Source organism: Podarcis tiliguerta, assembly GCF_965153285.1.
Source record: "Podarcis tiliguerta genome assembly, chromosome: Z".
NCBI lineage: Eukaryota > Metazoa > Chordata > Lepidosauria > Squamata > Lacertidae > Podarcis > Podarcis tiliguerta.
The window spans coordinates 17,533,964-17,552,975 of record NC_139553.1 but is presented as its reverse complement, the minus strand read 5'-3'; the positions used below and the strand labels follow the sequence as shown (position 1 = coordinate 17,552,975).

Genomic DNA, 19,012 nt, shown 5'->3' with positions numbered 1-19,012 from the left:
CCTCCGTTTAACTATAGTTGAGGGTTTGAGGGTGAGGATAGGCCATGGGTAAGCAAACTAAGGCCCGGGGGCCGGATCCGGCCCAATCGCCTTCTAAATCTGGCCCACGGACAGTCCAGAAATAAGCATGTTTTTACATGAGTAGAATGTGTCCTTTTATTTAAAATGCATCCCTGGGTTATTTGTGGGCCCTGCCTGGTGTTTTTACAACAGAAGAATGTGTGATTTTATTTAAAATGCATCTCTGGGTTATTTGTGGGGCATAGGAATTCATTCATTTCCGCCAAAAAATATAGTCCGGCCCCCACAAGGTCTGAGGGACAGTGGGCTGGTCCCCTGCTGAAAAAGTTTGTTGACCCCTGGGATAGGTTGTATGAGGCCTGAGTCACTTCTAATTCCTACCTCTGGAAAGGATTAAAATCTAATGAAGGAACCCATTGCTGAATTTGCCAGACAGGGGGGCATCACGGCCCCAAAGTATGGGTTGCAGAGGCATAGCATGGCAGGGGAAGGGGAGACATGGCCCCCAGGTACACAGCCCCACTGCCTCGACCCTGGTCATCTTCCCCGAGTGCCGCTGGGAGAAACAGAGCAGAATCAGGGAAGCCGAGGGAAGAGGCGCGAGCTCAGCCACAGCCTCTTCCTCTCTGCCACTTGCTCTTTCTGGGGCAGAGACAGGGGAGGTGGTGGCAATCAAAGCAAGGAGGCTCTGCCACCCCAGTCCTGCCCTGCCTGCCACTGTCATCTTCCGCTGCCTGCCTGTCTCTCTGCCCCACCAGCTGAGGGAGCCATTGCTCTGCCTGCCTGGTGTCTCAGCCCAGCTGCATGGCTGCCTCTGAAGGGTGGCAGGGGGAGGGCAAGGACAGGGCCCTCTAGAGGCCTGGAGTGGCACTGCAGCCATGGCTGTGGGCAGGAAGACAGAGTGGGGACTGCTGAGGAAAGAAGGAGCAAAGGAAAGGGCCAGTTCCCCTCAGAAGTGCCTCACAGTCAAGCTGAGGGAAACAATCTCAGTGGGAAGAAAGTTGGGGGTGGGTAGTTGCTCAACCTGGAATAACTACTGCCTCGAATTCCAAATGCCAGCTTTTCCACCTCACGATGCCAGGTATCACAATATAGTGATACATTGTGGTGTTGGAAAGAGGAGGGAGGAATAAGCTCCATCAGACCAGGCCCTGCAAGGCGTTGGGGTGAAACCACCTCAGCTCCATTAGCGGGAGTGGCGGCAGTTTCACCTCAGCACCTTGTGGGCCTGGGCCCAATGGAGCTTATTTGGCCCTCAGTGTGCCAGTCACTTGGCAGCAGAGGGGGTCCTTTTGTCGCCAGAGCCCAGCGCACCGAGGGACAAACGAGCTCAAACGAGCTCCATCGGCCTCGGCACCTCACGAATCATTCCTCCCTTGGACTGAGGGCCAGGGTGTGAAGGCACCTACCCGGAAGTATATTGCAGGTGAAACTGCCTCTGCTGTGTCCTGACTCAGGAGTGGCTGTTTCACCCACAATATACCACCAAGTGAAGGCACCATTGCACTCTGGCCCTCAAACCAATCCTGGGTGATGTACAGTCATACCTCGGGATAAATGTGCTTCAAGTTAAGAATTTTCGGGTTGTGCTCCGCGGCGACCTGGAAGTAACGGAGCACGGGTTTTGTTACACATGCATGTGCAAACGGTCAAAATGACTTCACATGCATGTGCGGAAGCAGCAAAATGTGACCCACGCACACGCAGACACGCAGATGCGGGTTGTGTTCGCTTCAGGATGCGAACGGGGCTCCAGAACAGATCCCATTCGCATCCCGAGGTACCATTGTATTGATACATCACTCAGGCCCAACCCATACTACGCAAATGGGTGGTGCCCCTTCCCTCACCTGGCTGGTAGTGAGAAGGACAATAACCAGGGCAAAGCTATGCATGTGATATGCATGTGACCTGGGCTAGAAGCAGGCAGAAGCTGGAAATGGGAGCCATACTTGATTTCTGCTTGTCTCTAAGGCTGTGAATATTGGAGAAGCAAGACCTTCTGGGGTGTTAATGCTGTGGACCCCTCCATCGTGGGCTCAGGTTGTACATAGGTGCAAATAAACCATATATCCCAAAGGCACCACAGTGCACTGCCACTTGTTCCAAGGAAACCGAACTCTGGGTAAATGCCTAGAACCTGTGGAATCTCGCACCAGTCAGAGATTGGGGGTGGCACACATTATTTTCATATCTGTTTTGAACAGATTTCTCTCTTTTCTCAGGGTTCATCCAACAATGCAGCAAGTTTCAACCTTCCCAACGGGAAACCCTCAAGGAGGATGTGAGCCCTACAGCAATACTCTCCCCACTTGTAATTCCTGGCAGCCATCATTCAGGGGTATCCTGCCCCCACAGTGGAAGAAGAACCTAGACATTGTGACTAGTAGCCATTGGGGCGTTGGCAGAGGAAGAGGGGTGCGGGGGGAGTGCACCGCCCCCGGCAGCGCGATTCCGGTGGGGTGCCATCATGGCTACCTGCCCGCCCACGCTGGGCACCACGCCCCGCAAGCGGCATGCCACGCCCCCAGGACACACGCCATGCCCCCAAGAAGTGTGCCACCCCGCCCCTGCCTGCTCTCCGCCCCCCAGTGCCAGAGCATGAAGCTCTGCTAGTGCACTGAGGGCCTTATCCTCTGTTAAAGGATGATGGCAGCTGGAAATCTGCCTCATCTGGAAAGCACCCAGTTGGGGGGATGTGGTTTGCTATGGTGTTTATTTTATTTATTTACTGAATATTCATCTCCCCTTTCCCCAGGGATTGTGACCCTGTCCCAATCTGTACAGTCTCCCCAGATTATTTGGGATCATGCAGGCGATTCTTTCTGAGGAAGGAAGGAAAGTCCAGCCATTCTAAGACAAGACCCAATGACAGTTATACTGAAATATAACCCAATGAAATATTTGCAGTTAAATCATAGAATCATAGAATCATAGAGTTGGAAGAGACCACAAGGGCCATCGAGTCCAACCCCCTGCCAAGCAGGAAACACCATCAGAGCACTCCTGACATATGGTTGTCAAGCCTCTGCTTAAAGACCTCCAAAGAAGGAGACTCCACCACACTCCTTGGCAGCAAATTCCACTGTCGAACAGCTCTTACTGTCAGGAAGTTCTTCCTAATGTTTAGGTGGAATCTTCTTTCTTGTAGTTTGGATCCATTGCTCCGTGTCCGCTTCTCTGGAGCAGCAGAAAACAACCTTTCTCCCTCCTCCATGTGACATCCCTTCATATATTTGAACATGGCTATCATATCACCCCTTAACCTCCTCTTCTCCAGGCTAAACATGCCCAGCTCCCTTAGCCGTTCGTCATAAGGCATCGTTTCCAGGCCTTTGACCATTTTGGTTGCCCTCCTCTGGACACGTTCCAGTTTGTCAGTGTCCTTCTTGAACGCTGGTTGATGTTGATTGATCTATATACCAAGGGTGACCTACAATTCCATTTTTGTACATTTATTAAACTTATTAGTCACTTGCCATCCAAAGGTCTCCAAGCGACATAAAAGTAATACACACACAAAAATACATAATACCATGGGGGCGGGGGTAGGATCATACATCAATATATTGTCTAACATAACACTTATGTAAAGATGAAATAAACAACAAACAACAACAAAAATACTCAAATAATAGGCAAAGAATGCTCCCACCCACTAATTAGCAGATAAACAAATTATTTCTCCAACTTTTAACCTCCCCACCTCACCCAGAGGTCACCAGTGGGATGGTCTTGCATCTCTCCTCTCTCTTCAGAGGAAAGCAATAGCAAGGCAAAGCAGGAAGGTGGTAGCAAATGCTTTAGCTGGTATTTCGTTTTACCTGATATTTAACTATTTAGATCAATATTGCCACTCGGTCAAAAAGAGGAATAGATCTTAAAAAGAGGGGGCAGAGAAACAGATTGTTTTCAAAAGGGCAGCATCTCACTCCTCTTCCTCTTCGTGCACAAGCACTAATTTTGACTCTTAAAAAATATAAATAGGCAAACGGTAGTTTCAGCGTTTTGACAAGTCATCGCCCTTACCTTAAGCTGCTGTTCTCAAAACCGACCACCAGATGGCAGTGCAATATATCAATCGGAAGTAAGTTTCCTGGTGGCCTAATAAACTACTAATGTTTGGGAGGCAAACATCCAAGTCCTCCTGATACTAAAAACATTGTGGGAGATTTCCTATTGAGTCAAATAGCAGCTGGTGCAGAGTTGTTGCACACATACACAACCCACACAGAGAGACAATTTACGATCCCAATCCTGATCTTGAAGAAAGGTTGCAGTGTCTGGGAATTCAAAAAGTCATGTAATTGTGGAATTCGAAGCGATCCTGTGGGTCCAAGCCCCTGCAATGCAGGAATCTCAACAAAAGCATCTGTGACAGATGGCTGTCCAACCTCTGCTTAAAAACCTTCAAGGAAGGAGAGTCTGCCACCTCTCATGGGTGTCTATTCCACTGTCGGACTGCTCTTACCATCGTCTTCCTGCAGTTTACTTGGAATCTCCCTTGTAACTTGGATCCATTGGTTTGAGTCCTCCAGAGCAGGAGAATACAGTCTTCCTCCATCTTCCATGCAACAGGCCTTGAGAAATTTGAAGATAGCTATCAGATCTCCCTCAGTCTCTGATTCTCTAGGATAAATATACCCAATTCCCTCAACTGTTCCTCATAAGGCTTGGTTTCCAGACCCAGACCCTCCAACATTCCTTGGACAAAAACAGGGAAATTTCTCACTCCTCCCACAACTGACCCTCCTCAACCCCCCATTTTTTGGGTGTCTCCTGCCCGCGCTAACCCTAACCCGCTCCACCACAGAGCATTTCCTATCAGAAGGGCGTGTCTAAAACTTGCCATTTAGGTTTTCAAACCTTTTTTGCAAACTCAGGGGAGCGTTTCAGCCCTGTTTTTGAGTTTGTTTAAAATCTAAAACAGCTTACCGTATTTTTCGCTCTATAGGACGCACCTGACCATAGGATGCACCTTGTTTTAGAAGGGGAGAACAAGGGGGGGGAATTCTCCCCCTCTGTTCCAATTCTCCTTGTGCTGAACCCGAAGCCTGCGGAGTGCAGTGGGAACTCGCGCTGCACTCCGAAGGCTTCAGCGAAAGCAACGCGAAGCCTCCGGAGCGCGGAGGGAGCACTCCCTCTGCACTTTGGAGGCTTCGCGTTGCTATCGCTGAAGCCAAGGAGCCTGCATTTGCTCCATAGGACGCACACACATTTCCCCTTAATTTTTGGAGGGGGAAAAGTGTGTCCTATAGAGCGAAAAATACGGTACCTTGTATTCCTTTCTTTGAATTTGTGTCATTTAGGTTTTTTAAACCTTCTTGTAAAGGCAATACTAAAATTTTCACAGCTGGGTCCTCAACTCTTTATTACTGTGCTTGGCTTTCTTCAAGCTGGGCTGTGTCTGAAACTTGCCATTTAGGTTTTCAAACCTTTTTTGTAAACTCAGTTTTAGAAACTGTACCTTTGAGTCCTCAATCCTTTATTACTGCGCTTTGTTTCACCTAGGTTGAGCTAGGATTATAATACTTCAGAAATTTTGGGAGTTTTACCCCCTTTCTTTGAATTTGGTCATTTAAGGCTTATGATTTCTCTATTTCCTTCTGAGGAAACTGAATGGTTCAGTGAAACGAGGTTTGTAGCTGGCATCCCGTTAAGGCTTTGTTCAATTCTAGGTTTTTCTAATTTTGTCCTTAAACTTTTTGATTTTTATTATTTGGTTTATTTCTATAAGATAATATTTCTAGTCAATTACTTCTCGTTTCATTTGTTTTGTGTAACTCCACCGTCTAGAGGCAGAATAGAGTGGTACTATGACTTCTCTTTGGGGGGGGGTGAACTCGGGGGGGCACTAAACTTCTGTTGATGCAGCTTAGAATAGCACTAACTCTTTTTTTGCTGCATCACACTGTTGACTCACGTGAAGCTTGTGGTCTAAGACCCCTTGATCCCTTTCACATGTAATACTAGCAAGTCAGGTGTTCCCCATCTTATATTTGTGTCGCTGGTTCTTCCTGCCTAATTGCAGAACCCTACTGAAATTAAGTTTAGAGACTTGCTTCTTGGTCTCTGATGTAGCCCTCATATTTCTCACCCATCCAATATTATATCTGGTGCTGTGCATAGCGACGTTATGTATTTCTAATGTGTTGCACGTGTTTTTATTAGAAGTGGAAGACATACTTGGTTTTCTTAATGTCGCTTCATAACTTCCATCATTTCCATCTTGGGCATCAGCTATTTGTTCTTCATTTTCATCAGCAGAGAAAACTATTTCAAACGGTGGTATTGAAGCATCCTGCTTTCTTCTCTGCTTATATTCAGCAAGCCTTCTCTTATCTTCTTGCCACTTTTGCTTTTTGACTTGCCTGCTATGCTCAAGCCAATCTGATGGTTCAACAGAACCAGGTCTTGTCTCTCTGACTTTTAATGAAAGAAAATTTCTTCTTCATATCCTTAGGGCACCTGGAGTTAATGTGAGTTTCCTTTTTTGCAACCAAAAAATCTTCAAGGCACATAGCTGTCAACTGTCCCTTATTTGCCGGGAAACTCCCTTATCCCAGCGCCATATCCCGCTGCTGTCCCTTATTGATGATGTCCCTTAAATTTCCTGGGTTTCAAAGGAAGCAGCTCCTCTCCCTCCCTCCCTGCCGGCCCGGGAGGAGGGAGGCTCCAATTGTGTTGCTTGGCTGCCTGGCCCGCCCCCTCTGGCCTCCTCTCACCAGCCTTGGCCCCCAGGAGCCCTTCCCCACCGGGACTGGCAGGAGCCTCAGGCCCTTCCTCCTCACGGCCGCCGAACTGAGCGTCTCTGCCTGGGGCCTCCCCTTTGCCCGTGGCCGCCGCCGCCACTCCCGCTAGGCTGTACTGTGGCTGCGCCGCCAAAGGACTCGGATGAGATGAGCAGCCTGGCGCGGCCTATGAATTGCTGAGGAGCCTTGAGAGGAGAGGGCAACCATAGAGAAAGCAGTTCATAGAGAGGAGGAGGAGGCAGAGGCACAGGCAGGTATTCCAATGGCTACAAGGGAAAGACCACAAGCGCTTCTCCCATAGATTTATAGTGGTAGACTAGCATAGATGGTCTGATCTGCGGGTTTACTTCAGGCGCTATTCCCCCCCCCCCTTCCTCCCATCCCGCCTGATGGAACTGAGAGCTGCAGATGGAGCACGAGAGAAAAGATACAGAACTGCAGCAGCATCTTCGTAGCTTGGACTTCGTTTTGCGCGAAAAGTGGTTGCTGGTTGTAGTTATTTAATTGCAGTGTTTCATCAGCTGGTGTCTTGAGCAGCAACCTCTGGAAACGAAGGGCTAAAAACCGGCGCTGCTCTCTCAAATTATCTGATCCCTTTTAACTTTGTATTTCAGCTGGTTGACTAAAATCCTTTATTTTGGTTCCTGATCCCTTATTTTCAAGGCTGCTGGTCCCTTATTTTCAAATCTGTAAGTTGACAGCTATGGCAGGGCAGCCAAATTCAAAGCAGACAAAAATTGTTTACACTTGCAACTGAGGGTGTTAAAAAGCTTGTTAAGTTTTGTGGTTTAATTTTTTATGCACTTTTCCATGCATTTTTTTCTACACAAAAAATATTAATAAGACTAAAATTATTGGAATTTCCACAAAAAATGTTAAGAAGTCAATATCTTTTATGTACCTATTTACCAAGGAAAAATAAATTATATTAATTTAATCAAAATATATTTTGATTTTCCGAGTTAAGCTTCAACCTTTTAACACCCATCGCTTTGGGAATTCGAAATGAAAAATTCAGCATGCCCTCTTCTTGTGCCCTAATCCTGCTTGTGGGTCTCCCATAACGAGTATCCAGTTAGCTACTATGAGAAGAGAATGCTGGACTAGATGGGTCATAGAATCATAACATTGGAAAGGACCTCTGAGGGTCATCTAGTCCAACCCCCTGCAACACAGGAATCTCAACTATATCATGCCTGTATTAAAATTGGTCATCCAACCTCTGCTTTAAAACCTCCAAGGAAGGAGAGTCTATCATCTTTCCACTGTTCTAGTTACAGGTAGGTAGCCATGTTGGTCCGCCGTAGTCGAAACAAAATAAAATAAAATAAAACAATAAAATAAATCCTTCCAGTAGCACCTTAGAAACCAACTAAGTTTGTTATTGCTATGAGCTTTTGTGTGCATGCACACTTCTTCAGATACACTGAAACAGAAGTCACCAGACCTTATATATAGTGAGAGGCTGGGGAGGGGTATTACTCAGAAGGGTGGTGGGAATGGGTGATTGGCTGATAGGTGTGGTAAACCTGTCGACGACCAATTGGTAAGACCAATTGCAGTTGTTAACAGTCGTCAACAGGTTTACCACACCTATCAGCCAATCACCCATTCCCACCACCCTGAGTAGTACCCCCGCCACCCTCTCACTACAGTGGTACCTCGGGTTACAAACGCTTCAGGTTACAGACTCTGCTAACCCAGAAATAGTACCTCAGGTTAAGAACTTTGCTTCAGGATGAGAACAGAAATCGTGCGGCGGCAGCGGGAGGCCCCATTAGCTAAAGTGGTACCTCAGGTTAAGAACAGTTTCAGGTTAAGAACAGACCTCTGGAACGAATTAAGTTCTTAACCTGACGTACCACTGCATATATAAGCGTCTGGTGACTTCTGTTTCAGTGAAGAAGTGTGCATGCACACGAAAGCTCATAACAATAACTAACTTAGTTGGTCTCTACTGGAAGGATTTATTTTATTTTATTATTTTATTTTATTTATCTTTCCACTGTCAGCTCTTAGTGTCAGAAAGTTCTTCCTGATGTTTAGTTGGAATCTCCTTTCTTGTAACTTAATGTTTGATATTTTATTTTTATGCGTGTTGGAAGCCGCCCAGAGTAGCTGGGGCAACCCAGCCAGATGGGCAGAGTTTAAACAAATTATTATTATTATTATTATTATTATTATTATTATTATTATTATTATATGCCATTGGTTTGGTTCCTAGCCTCTGGAGCAGAAGAAAACAAGCTTGCTCCATCTTCCATGTGACAGCACTTTAGATATTTGAAGATGGCTATCATATTTCATCTCTGTCTCCTCTGGGCTATTATAAACTATTTGCTGTGTGAATGGCTTTCGTTTATCTGTCAATTTCATTGTACGCTCACGAGCTGTAGTGTTAAGAGACAGGGACGAAGACTTCCTCTATAAATGCTACACGTTATTATCTGTTTCATTTGTCTGCTGCTTATAACTAGTAGCAGGGGGTGTTTTTTTGTTTGTTCGTTCATTTTAAACGTGTTGTTCATGAAAAAATGTGCAGAGAAGTTTTCCCTGCTCCAGTTTGCAATACATGGCATCACTCTTGGCAACAGCATTTCTTACCGCCATCCCGCCCATGGTGTCGCAATGTTCTTGCTTGGGGAACACAAAAACCTGACACCAGAAGAGCAGATGAAATTAAAATAACATTCTGTCCTATCCTCAGCATGCCAAAATAACTAGGAGACAGTTCCAGGATGGTCACTGTGCCACAGACAGAGAAGGGGCACTCAGCTCCTTCACAGGACTTCTGAACTTTCACCCTGCTGCATTTTCTGCCCCAGCCACAAAGAATGTCACTGGGCCTCTGTTGTGCCTTGCCAGGAAATAGTGTGGCACAGTGGTTAGAGTGCCAGATTAGGACCTGGGAGAGACCAGGGTTCAAATCCCACCCCACACACATGGCCCTGAAGCTCACTGCGTGACCTTGGGAGATTACCAATGTTTCTCTCTGCTTAACCTACCTCACAGGGTTGTTGTGGGGATTAAATTGGGAGGTGGAGCTCCTTGGAGAAAAACGTGAGCTATAAAGGCAATAAAATGTAACTGAAATGTGATCTGAGCAGCCCAGGAGCAAAACAGCAAAACAAGGTGGCATTTTGCACAGGAAACTCCAATGCTCTTAGGCTTGAATACATAGAATTGTAGAGCTGGCAAAGCCCCCAAGGCATAGCTGTCAATATTTGCCTTTTTTTTAAAGGGAAATTCCCTTATTCCGAATAGGATTCCTCGCAAGAAAAAGGAAAAGTTGGCAGCTATGCCCCAAGGATCATCTAGTCCAATGCAGGAACCAGAGCTATTCTTCAATGGAATGTCATTCTGAAATGGAACTGAAATGCACTCAGAGAAGCCCAGGAGCCAAAAGGCAAACTACAGTGGAAAGTGAGGCAGCAAAGAGACCACACAAATACTCACTGCAGAATAAAGAGAAAGCGAACAGTATTATATTTTTAAATGGTCATATATTTTCTTTTACTTTTTCTTAAACATTTCTAATACATTTGTTCAAAATACTGGCATTTCCAGCAGATTTTTTTAAAAATTCATTTTATTTTTTTTAGTGAACAATAATACACGGTAGTGATTTCACAGTAGAGCAGACCTGCAGGATAATGCTGTTGGAGTGGGGGAGAGGATGGGGAGAGGGTTGGAGGGGTTGCAACGAAAGGCCATGTTTTGTATTTTGCTTCCCCCCGCCCCCCCAGAGTAGCAAGGTGCAGGGAGGGTTAGAGAATTTTTCTTATATCAAAATTCACTTGTTCCAAATTGGGCGTGGGAGGGATAAGAGATTTTGGACGGAGCCCGTTTCAACGAGGCCCTTTCTCTTTCCTCCATACAGGGCTGTGTTGGTGGCTGGTTCAATCAAGAGGCGTAGAACAAATTCTATAAAAGCAGAGAGAGAGAGAAACACACACCGCCTCCTCCCCCCACCCCCACCCCGCTCCCCAGAAAAAGAAAACAAATCCCCCAAATAATCTAGGAATATGCAAGGGATAAAGTTACATCTGTACAAAAATAGATATTTAGCTTTATTGACGCTTTAGATATTCCGCTCACCTTCTCTCACTCTTTTTCAACATTTTCATGTTTTTTGTGTTTTTCCCTGTAATCCTTTCTAAACTTTTCTTTCTTTAAAAAAAAAGTTATGCACTCCTTAGCGAAGGCATCATTGTCCCTAACTGATGGGAACTTATTGAGCTATTGTTCAACACACCTGCCGCTGCTGCTGCTGCTGACCTCCCCTAGTGACCTCCCCCCTCTTTAAAAAAAAAGAAAGCATCTTAAAATAGATGCAATGTTTTTCTTCCCTTTTCAAAGATCCAGTATTAGTGACCACCAAGTTGTGTGGCAGCAGGAACGGGGCAGGGAAGGATGGGAGGAGGGGGGGTTCCCACATAAAATCCCACTTGCTCCCACAAAGCAAATTTTCTTTAAAAACTTGAAGAAAATACAAGAAAGTTTCATAAAAAAAAAAAGAGAGAGATCTGAGGACACATTGGTAACACTAAGAAGTGGGTATAACATATGTATATTTGAATGGGGGGGGGGTATTTATACAGTGTATATATCTACACAACACACGTGCATAAACACACACATGTATCAACTTAACAAAAAAAAAAAAGGATTCATGCAATCTTGTTCTAGACATGGGGACGTCACCAGCCTGTCCACCTGTCCTGGGGAAATGGGGTGTCCTCAGGTGCCCTGACCGAACACAGCCAGAGGGAAATATTAGCCCCTCCGTTTGTGGCTATACCAGAATAAGTTCAGGGCAACTTTGGGCTCCCCCCCGGAACTGCAAAGTGAAGGATCCCAGCAGACGGAATGAGGAAAGGGGCTTTATTAAGCAGGAGCATGTCCCGTAACAGGTCACACAGAATTTGCAAAGCAGGCTTCCTCAACCTCGGCCCTACAGATGTTTTGAGACTACAATTCCCAGCATCCCTGACCACTGGTCCTGCTAGCTAGGGAGTTGTCGGCCAAATACATCTGGCGGGCCAAGGCTGAGGAAGCCTGCCCAAGAGTCAACTCCTTCAACCCCCCATTATGCAGGAACCCCATCTTAAATAACCCCAGACAAGTGGCCATCCAACCTCTTGTTTAAAAATCTCCAATGAAGGGGAGATCCACTACCTTTCACAGCATGGAGCTTTTTGTCAGAAGAAACGTGTAGAAGGCTTTGCTTTTTTTCACATGCTCTGGATCAGCAGTTCCAAACGTGGCTGGTGCTGCCCCCGCCCTCGTTTGCTGTGAGATTCCCTAGGATGCCAAGAGCCAAGGGCATGAAACCCCTTCTTCACTTCGCATTTAAAACTTTCTGCTCTTATAGCTTTCAAAGCTATTTCCTTTGGTCGTGTTTTGTTTGTATTTATGATTTTGAGTTGTCACAGTTATTGGCAATAGCTATTTCTTTTCTTATAAATCAGTTTACCTGTAGCAGGTGAAGGTTTGCGCATGTTTGGTAAGTCCTTATATATAAATATTTTATGGTATAAATCTCCTTCACCCTGAAAGTTTTCATTAGTAAGAATGTGTAGAAAATATTTCTCATGCAATATTCTTTGCTGTGTGTGTGTGTGTAATTGAGATGCCAGATTAGATCAGAGCATATATTCACTTTTGCATATATATTTAATAAATCTGCAACTAATTGCTATTGTTTTGAATTTTAGTCTTTTATTACCTTACTTAGTGAGTTGTGCAAACCGCTATTCTGAATAATGCTTTACTCACTGGGGATGAGTTAATGGAACCCAGGAGGCAGACACCGCCCCCCCCCCCCCCCCAGTTTAGGAACCACTGCTCTAGGAGGGCAGGGCTGTATGCAATCACAGGCCAACGCAGGGCTGACCCACTGAAAATAATGGGCCTATGCTGGGTAGAACTTAGCTAGAGAAGACAACCCCTGGCTGTCTCCTGCAAGTCCAATACTCCAGAAGTCTATGGGACACAGTGATGCTTAATGAAACCGTTCCCTCTGTTGCTTGGAACCGTCCATTTCACACCAATAGCCTATCACTTCAAGGAAGGCACGGTCTACTTTAAAGATGGATGCTTCTGGATAAGTGAACCTCACCCTTCCCCATTCAGCTGGGAGTGAAAAGTACAGTGTTGACCTGGGCATCAGTGGATGCCATCTGATTAATGTCTCCAAAGGCTCTTTATTATGGTCTTCCATTATAACATTTTCCTTTAGAAACCAAGCATTACCTCACTGGCAATGATTTCTGACTCCTTACAGATGACTTTGACATGTGGCAAAATCCCTAGCTAATACGAAATGACACAGGTGAGAAAGGTGGGCCACCTGTAGGGTCCCGTTATTATGCTAGGAGAACCTCATAAAAGCCCCAAACAGTGAAGGCAAATGCAAACAAAGGAGTCATCAGGGATGTCTGCACATAATGTTCTACAAGTGCACAATCTCTGGGCTGTTTCCAAAGTTGCGCTGAGTAACCTGTCCCATTGGTGCAAGAATTTTCACCTGTGTAATGGCGCTTTCCCCACTCTTCCCCCCCCCCTTTGTACCACTCAATCTGTTTTAGGGGGTCCCCCCTACCTCCTGAAGCGCCTCTGGGGAGAGTGGGGGTGAAGTCTTGTTGCCTGAGCAGAAACCCTGGTGCTGACAGAACTCACTGGTTGGATACAGCTCTGCATACAGAGCAATATACTGGTAACATTATTCACATGCAGAGTTCAGTGAGTGTACAGTATGTTTATGCAGCAGTTGAGCTGAACAGACCAACAAACTACGCACTCTTTCACACAGGGACACCCATACAGCTTGTATGCTGAATGCAGGTAATGTGTGAACAAGCACACTAAAGTCCATTGATTCAAGGCTGCAGGGGTCAACCTCTGCAGGGCTTTGGGCTTGACCCCTGCCATGATTGAAAATGCAGGTGCTGGCCCCAAACTGTAAGATGCAAGTGGCCTTCTGGTGCAGATTGCTTGAAGACTCAGAAACTGCCCTATGGCTCCCAGTGCTTTTAAAACTGGAAGGGTATGCACAAAGCCACATCATTCTGGCACAATATTCATCGTTGGTACTCACAAACAGAGCTGGATCAGGGAAGGCAGACCCTAATACACTCCAGTGAATAGCAAAGACCAAACCGGATGCAGTGGAAAGATTTCTCGCAAATACCCTGAGCCAAAATAAAACTCTCAAATGTATGTTGGAGGCTTAGAACTCCAAATAAAGTGTGCCTCTTTTTCTTATTTTGCTCTCAAAGAGTTTGGACATTGGATTCTTCAGACCCTGAAATTCAGCTGCCGCAAAGCAAATCAGAGGGCAGGTGATAAAGGATGTTGCTCTGGCTCAATGACTGAGCTCTCAAGACAGAGCAGGAAAGGAAGGCAGTCAGCTACCAAGACCTCAAGGGAACTGAATGATGTTGTCCAAGGAACACATTTCTTTTCTATTTGATACCCTCTGGAATGAGTGTTTTGTTGGCAAAGGGTTTCCAGAGGGGAAATTGGTTGAGGTGGCATTTCCAATGATCCTCTCCCCTCCCATCTTGCCTGCTGCAATCAGCCACATTTTTCGGCTGGTGGGGGGGGAGTGGTGGTTTTGCAAATAGGTCTTCTGAAATCCTAGGGCAGACTCCTGGGAGCATGGAAGGATGGATGGGAGAAAGGGTGCCAAGGGCGTAAAGGAAAGCAGGGAGAGAAAGGATTTGGTGAAGAAGAGGAAAAGAATAATCAGGATGCAGTGATATCAGAAGGCATCTATTTAAGGGCCAGCTTAAACTGGCAACAGGGCCTGCTGAGTGTTGCAGAATATTTATAGAACATGCAAGGCGTATATATATGCAAATAAGCATCTCAGGGAACCTCCTGGGTCTGAGCCATCTACACACTTCACTCTTGGCCTGGACCAAACTTGCTAATAATTGCCACTTCCCCCTACAAAATTGCTGGAAATCTAGTCCAGCATCCCATTCCCTGAGACGCGATTCCAAGCAGGTGTTTGAAACCCTAAGGACTTGGTGTTGTTATTAAAATTGCCCACCTAGGGTTCAGTGTCTGCCTGACTGCCAGCCAGGGACAGCTTGATGCACTTGAACACTGCTGGGTTATCAAGGCCAGTTTTAAAAAGTGGCAACAGAGAGTGCTGATATTAACAGAGGTGTGTGTTGCTTTTTAAGGGAGTTGGGTGGGGGAATCCCACTGAAAACAGACAAGGGGAAAGTGCTTAGAGGACTTGCAGCATTGACTGCCACAGCTTTAAAGCAGCCTTTGTGCATTTCGGCTGGTTTTGCAGTTTGAGCGGCTCACTCAGTTACCAAGAGAAAGTCATCTTTGGACGAAAAGCAAAGAAAATGGCCACACACACACACACGCCATGCGCAGAACAAGAATGACCTGTGCTTTACAGCCCAAATCCATAACCCTTCCCACACAATTTACAGATGGCTTCAGAACAAGGTCGGGCAAAAGGTAGCTCAGGATCCGCAGACAGGCAATTGGATTTGAAACTGTAAGGACTAGAAACTTGCTCTCTTAAAAAAAAAATATCCACCAAATTTGCAGCAACCTGACAAGAGTTTTTGACACCTGGAGGTCTTAAGAACTGAAAGTATCACCCCTTCTGAATTAGGACACCGGAAAGGTGTGGTGATGAGAAGTGGGGTTTTATGAGAAAGTTCTTGTGACCTTGGTTCTGGTGCTGCTTACAAACCGCTGGGCTGAGCACTTGCACAAGGTGGGCACCCTGTTCCTTAATTCTTAGAACATGTCTTCCCACCTGAGTCACTGGTGCAAAGCCCACCCAGCCCAGTGCTAGAAAACCTGGACCCCATTTCCCTTTTGAGATGCTAAGAGAGCAATTTTTTGCTTTCTTTCGTTGCAGCTTGGAGGCAGGTAAAACAACAAATAATAGGATTTGTGGGGTTGGAAGGGACCCCAACCCCTGCAAAGGCTTCCATTCTCCAAAATGTCCGTCTGCAACGAAGCAAATTAAATTCCCACACACGGCAACAAGTGTGTGTGTGTTTGTGTGTTGGGGGAGCTGACAACCAAAACCACACACGTGAGGCAGATAAGTTTGTGCGAGGCAGGGGGTGGGCTCAGATTTACAGCTTGCTATGAAATCCACCTAGGCCTGTGGAAACAGTGGTGGTGGACGAGGAGGAAAGTGAACAGCGGTGGTGGCGGGGTGCATTTTCGCACATTCAAAAAAATCAACAACAGCCATTTTTGCCTCTGCACCTGTGAGAGGGACAGCAAACGGCTATTGTCAGATCCCCGAGATGCACAGAGAGAGCGTGAGAAACGGCTGAAGGGCTGAGTCAACGGTGTCACAGAAGGAAGATGGTAGGCTGCCTCTCGCACATGCCAGGAAGAAACGGGGGCACACGTTGGCAGTAGAAGGGGAGGCGTGGTGGTGGTGGCATCGGCGAGCCCGCCGGGCAGGAGAAGAAATGGGACCAACCCCGTCTGCTTTCTTTAAGTCATTTGGTGGGGAGCCTCCAGCATCTCCATCAGGAAGGTGTCGATGGGAGTGTCCCCTATTAGCTTGAAGAAGAAGAGGTGCTCCAGGCATTTGAGGCCAATGGACCGGAGGGCAGGGAGGCGGAGCAAAAGCTTGGCGAACCTAGAAACGTAATAGAAAGACAGATGGCAATTAAGGGCATGGGAAGAGGCAACCACAGCAACACAGCCATGTGAATGTTGACACTGCCTGGCAGTGGCTGTCAAGGGCTTCTGGCCCAGGGTCTTCCCAGCTGGGATCTTCTGCATGCGAAGCAGATTCTCTACCCCTGAGCTACAGCCCCTTCCCCTGAAAATAAAGTAAAATTCTAGTTCTTATGGTTCCAGACACTCCAAGTGCCCCTGTTTCCCAGGGACAGTCCTGGATTTACAGAAGACATCCCGGTTTGATTCCGGAATGTCCTCTTTTTCCTTAGGGCACTCCTATTTTCATTGGAGAAATGTTGGAGGGCATGGGGGGCCCGCATGTCAAGGAGGTAAGTAACTATGCAACCTTTAGAAGACACCTGGAGGTTTATTTTAATGCTTAATGTTTTATTATGTTTTTATATGTGTTGGAAGCCACCCAAAGTGGCTGGGGCAATCCAGTCAGATGGGTGGGGTATAAAAAATATTATTATTTTTATGGAATAGGACTTCCCTATTTTCATCGGAGAAATGTTGGAGGGGATGTCATTCTGACTTAAGGGATTGAACTTGTGACCACCAGCTCCACATAACAAATATTTATGGGAGCCCCCCCCCCCACTTCTTTTCCATTGGTAGCCCCCGCTTGCAAAATCTGGGGCTTCCAATGTGTGTCATAACCAAAGTCACTAATTGGGGGGGGGGGGAGAGAAAACAGTGGAGGGGAGGCCTGAATTTGTGCTTGCATTCCGCCCCCCCCCCCCCGCCCACCTCCCCTCCAAATGCTGAGTTGGCAAAGTACACCTCCGAGATGGAAGCCAGGAAAATACAAATCAAACCCTGCCACTCTCTTCCTCCCCCAGAGGAAAACCTAGAAAGTTTCGCTTTTAAACTAAACCAGATGATGGATGTTCAAGGAGCATTTTAACCATGAAAGAGCTGACTCGGAGGACAGCAGGGATAAAGGAAGCCCAAGGATGGGAGGCGGATTTCAGTTTGGAAGAGGAAAGCTTCCTAGGACCACATGTCTACTGCTGTGCCAGAGGAATGTGTCTTATGCTGACCTATCTAGCTCAATATTGTCCACACTGACTGGCAGCAGTGGATCTCCAGGGTTTCAGGCAGGGAGTCTTTCGCAACCCTACCTGGAAATACTACCAATGACTGAACCTGAAACTATCCAAATGCAAAGCATTTTCCCATTGAGCTATCACCCTTCCCCTGAACATAAACTAAGGTACTAGCCCTAATGATTGTGAAGAACAGGCTGAATTAAATAGGAACCTAGGGATCTGCCTTATACGGAATCATATCACCGGTCCATCTATTGTCCACACTGAGTGGTATTTGCTCTTCAGGATTTCAGACAGGCACAGATTCAAAGACTCACCTCCCGGGCTGGTCAGGGTATTTCTGTTTACAGTAGGCCTCAAGTGACGCATACACTTTCTCGCGCAGGGCCTCGACTTCAGCAGGATTGGAAAGCCCTTTTGAGTCTGCAGTGGGACAGATGAAAGGCCTTGAAATCTGGGCAAAGGCAGAGGGCTAGAAGCACACACATTTTAAAGCTGAGGAAAGGCATATCTTGAGGACTGGAGGCATGCACATCTTAAGGAGTGAGGGGATATTTTAAAGCTGGGGAAAGGCTTTCCTGAGGACTAGAGGCACACATGTTTCAAGGGAGACACTTTCTTTTTGTAATCAGCAGGTGAATTCAGCTCTGAAGACCAATTCGGTTCTTAACAGGCTTTGGAAAGTACATATACCATCCATTTCAGGGATAGAGTCGTAATCTGAAACTCGAGGTTGTGTAGGGGGAGTGGGAGGAGGAAAGCAGAAACAGGCTTGAGAGGATTAAGTTATTCCTAAAGCATATTTCCTGCAGTACCACTCCACTCAGTGGATTTCATAACTTTGCAAATCCAATTACTATGAATACATACAGGTTTGGGAGTCTGATTAACCCAGTGAGTGTTCTGGTCTTGAAAGGAAGTGCCCCACAGGAATCAAAGAATCGTGGAGTCAGGAGGGACCCCTAAGGATCATCTAATCCAACCAACCCCCTGCAGGAATACTGCTCACAGCCACCCCTGGGTGGGCTTGAACCACCAACCTTCTGATTAACAGCCCATCATACGGACCTATTGTGCCACAGGAGGCTTAAGAGGGTCTGAGGAGCAACATGTTAGTGACATTCCAAAGATGGTTGTAACACCAACATTTTCCCCTCAGCAAGTCAACATTTCTTGACTTGGCCTGCTCAACACTGGTGGAAGTGCAACAGCAGGGATCATTCAGTTTGCAACTGAAGCCTTAACTTTGCTCATGTTAAAATCAGCTATGTTGTGAACCGCCCTATGGTCTTTAGATGACAGGCAGTATTCAAATTATAAAAATTATAATCATAATTATCATAGCTAATGGGGATGCAAGGCGGTGTTGCTTAGCAACCAGGCTGGGCACAGTGTACCCTGATTGGCTGCGTAGTTCTGAGGGAGTTTTTCCTCTGTATGTTTGGTTGAATGTCTCCTTGTCAGGTACAAGGACTGAACTAAGAAAGACAAAACCTCTCT

General features: G+C 46.4%; 1 protein-coding gene and 1 long non-coding RNA gene across 11 annotated transcripts in view; one reads left to right on the top strand and one right to left on the bottom strand.

The window, feature by feature from the left end:
- Nucleotides 1-1,736: 1,736 nt before the first annotated feature.
- Nucleotides 1,737-3,549, top strand: LOC310669155. 2 transcript variants are annotated; one of them, XR_014507048.1, is made up of 3 exons: nt 1,737-2,362; nt 2,780-2,930; nt 3,403-3,549. It is a non-coding gene; the product is annotated as an uncharacterized lncRNA (long non-coding RNA). The 2 variants fall into 2 exon arrangements; XR_014507049.1 differs by having other exon boundaries at nt 2,252-2,305.
- Nucleotides 3,550-10,256: 6,707 nt separating this feature from the next.
- Nucleotides 10,257-19,012, bottom strand: part of RXRA (retinoid X receptor alpha) — a 130,380-nt gene continuing 121,624 nt past the window's right edge. For all 9 annotated transcript variants that reach the window (XR_014507229.1, XM_083423794.1, XM_083423796.1 and 6 more), the window contains 2 exons: nt 17,830-17,935; nt 10,257-16,416 (listed from right to left, as the gene is read on the bottom strand). Coding sequence is in view for 8 of the 9 variants with exons in the window: in XM_083423794.1 (XP_083279920.1) it covers nt 16,269-16,416; nt 17,830-17,935 (254 nt within the window). In the remaining variant the exon portion in view is untranslated. The remainder of the gene's footprint in view (nt 16,417-17,829; nt 17,936-19,012) is intronic.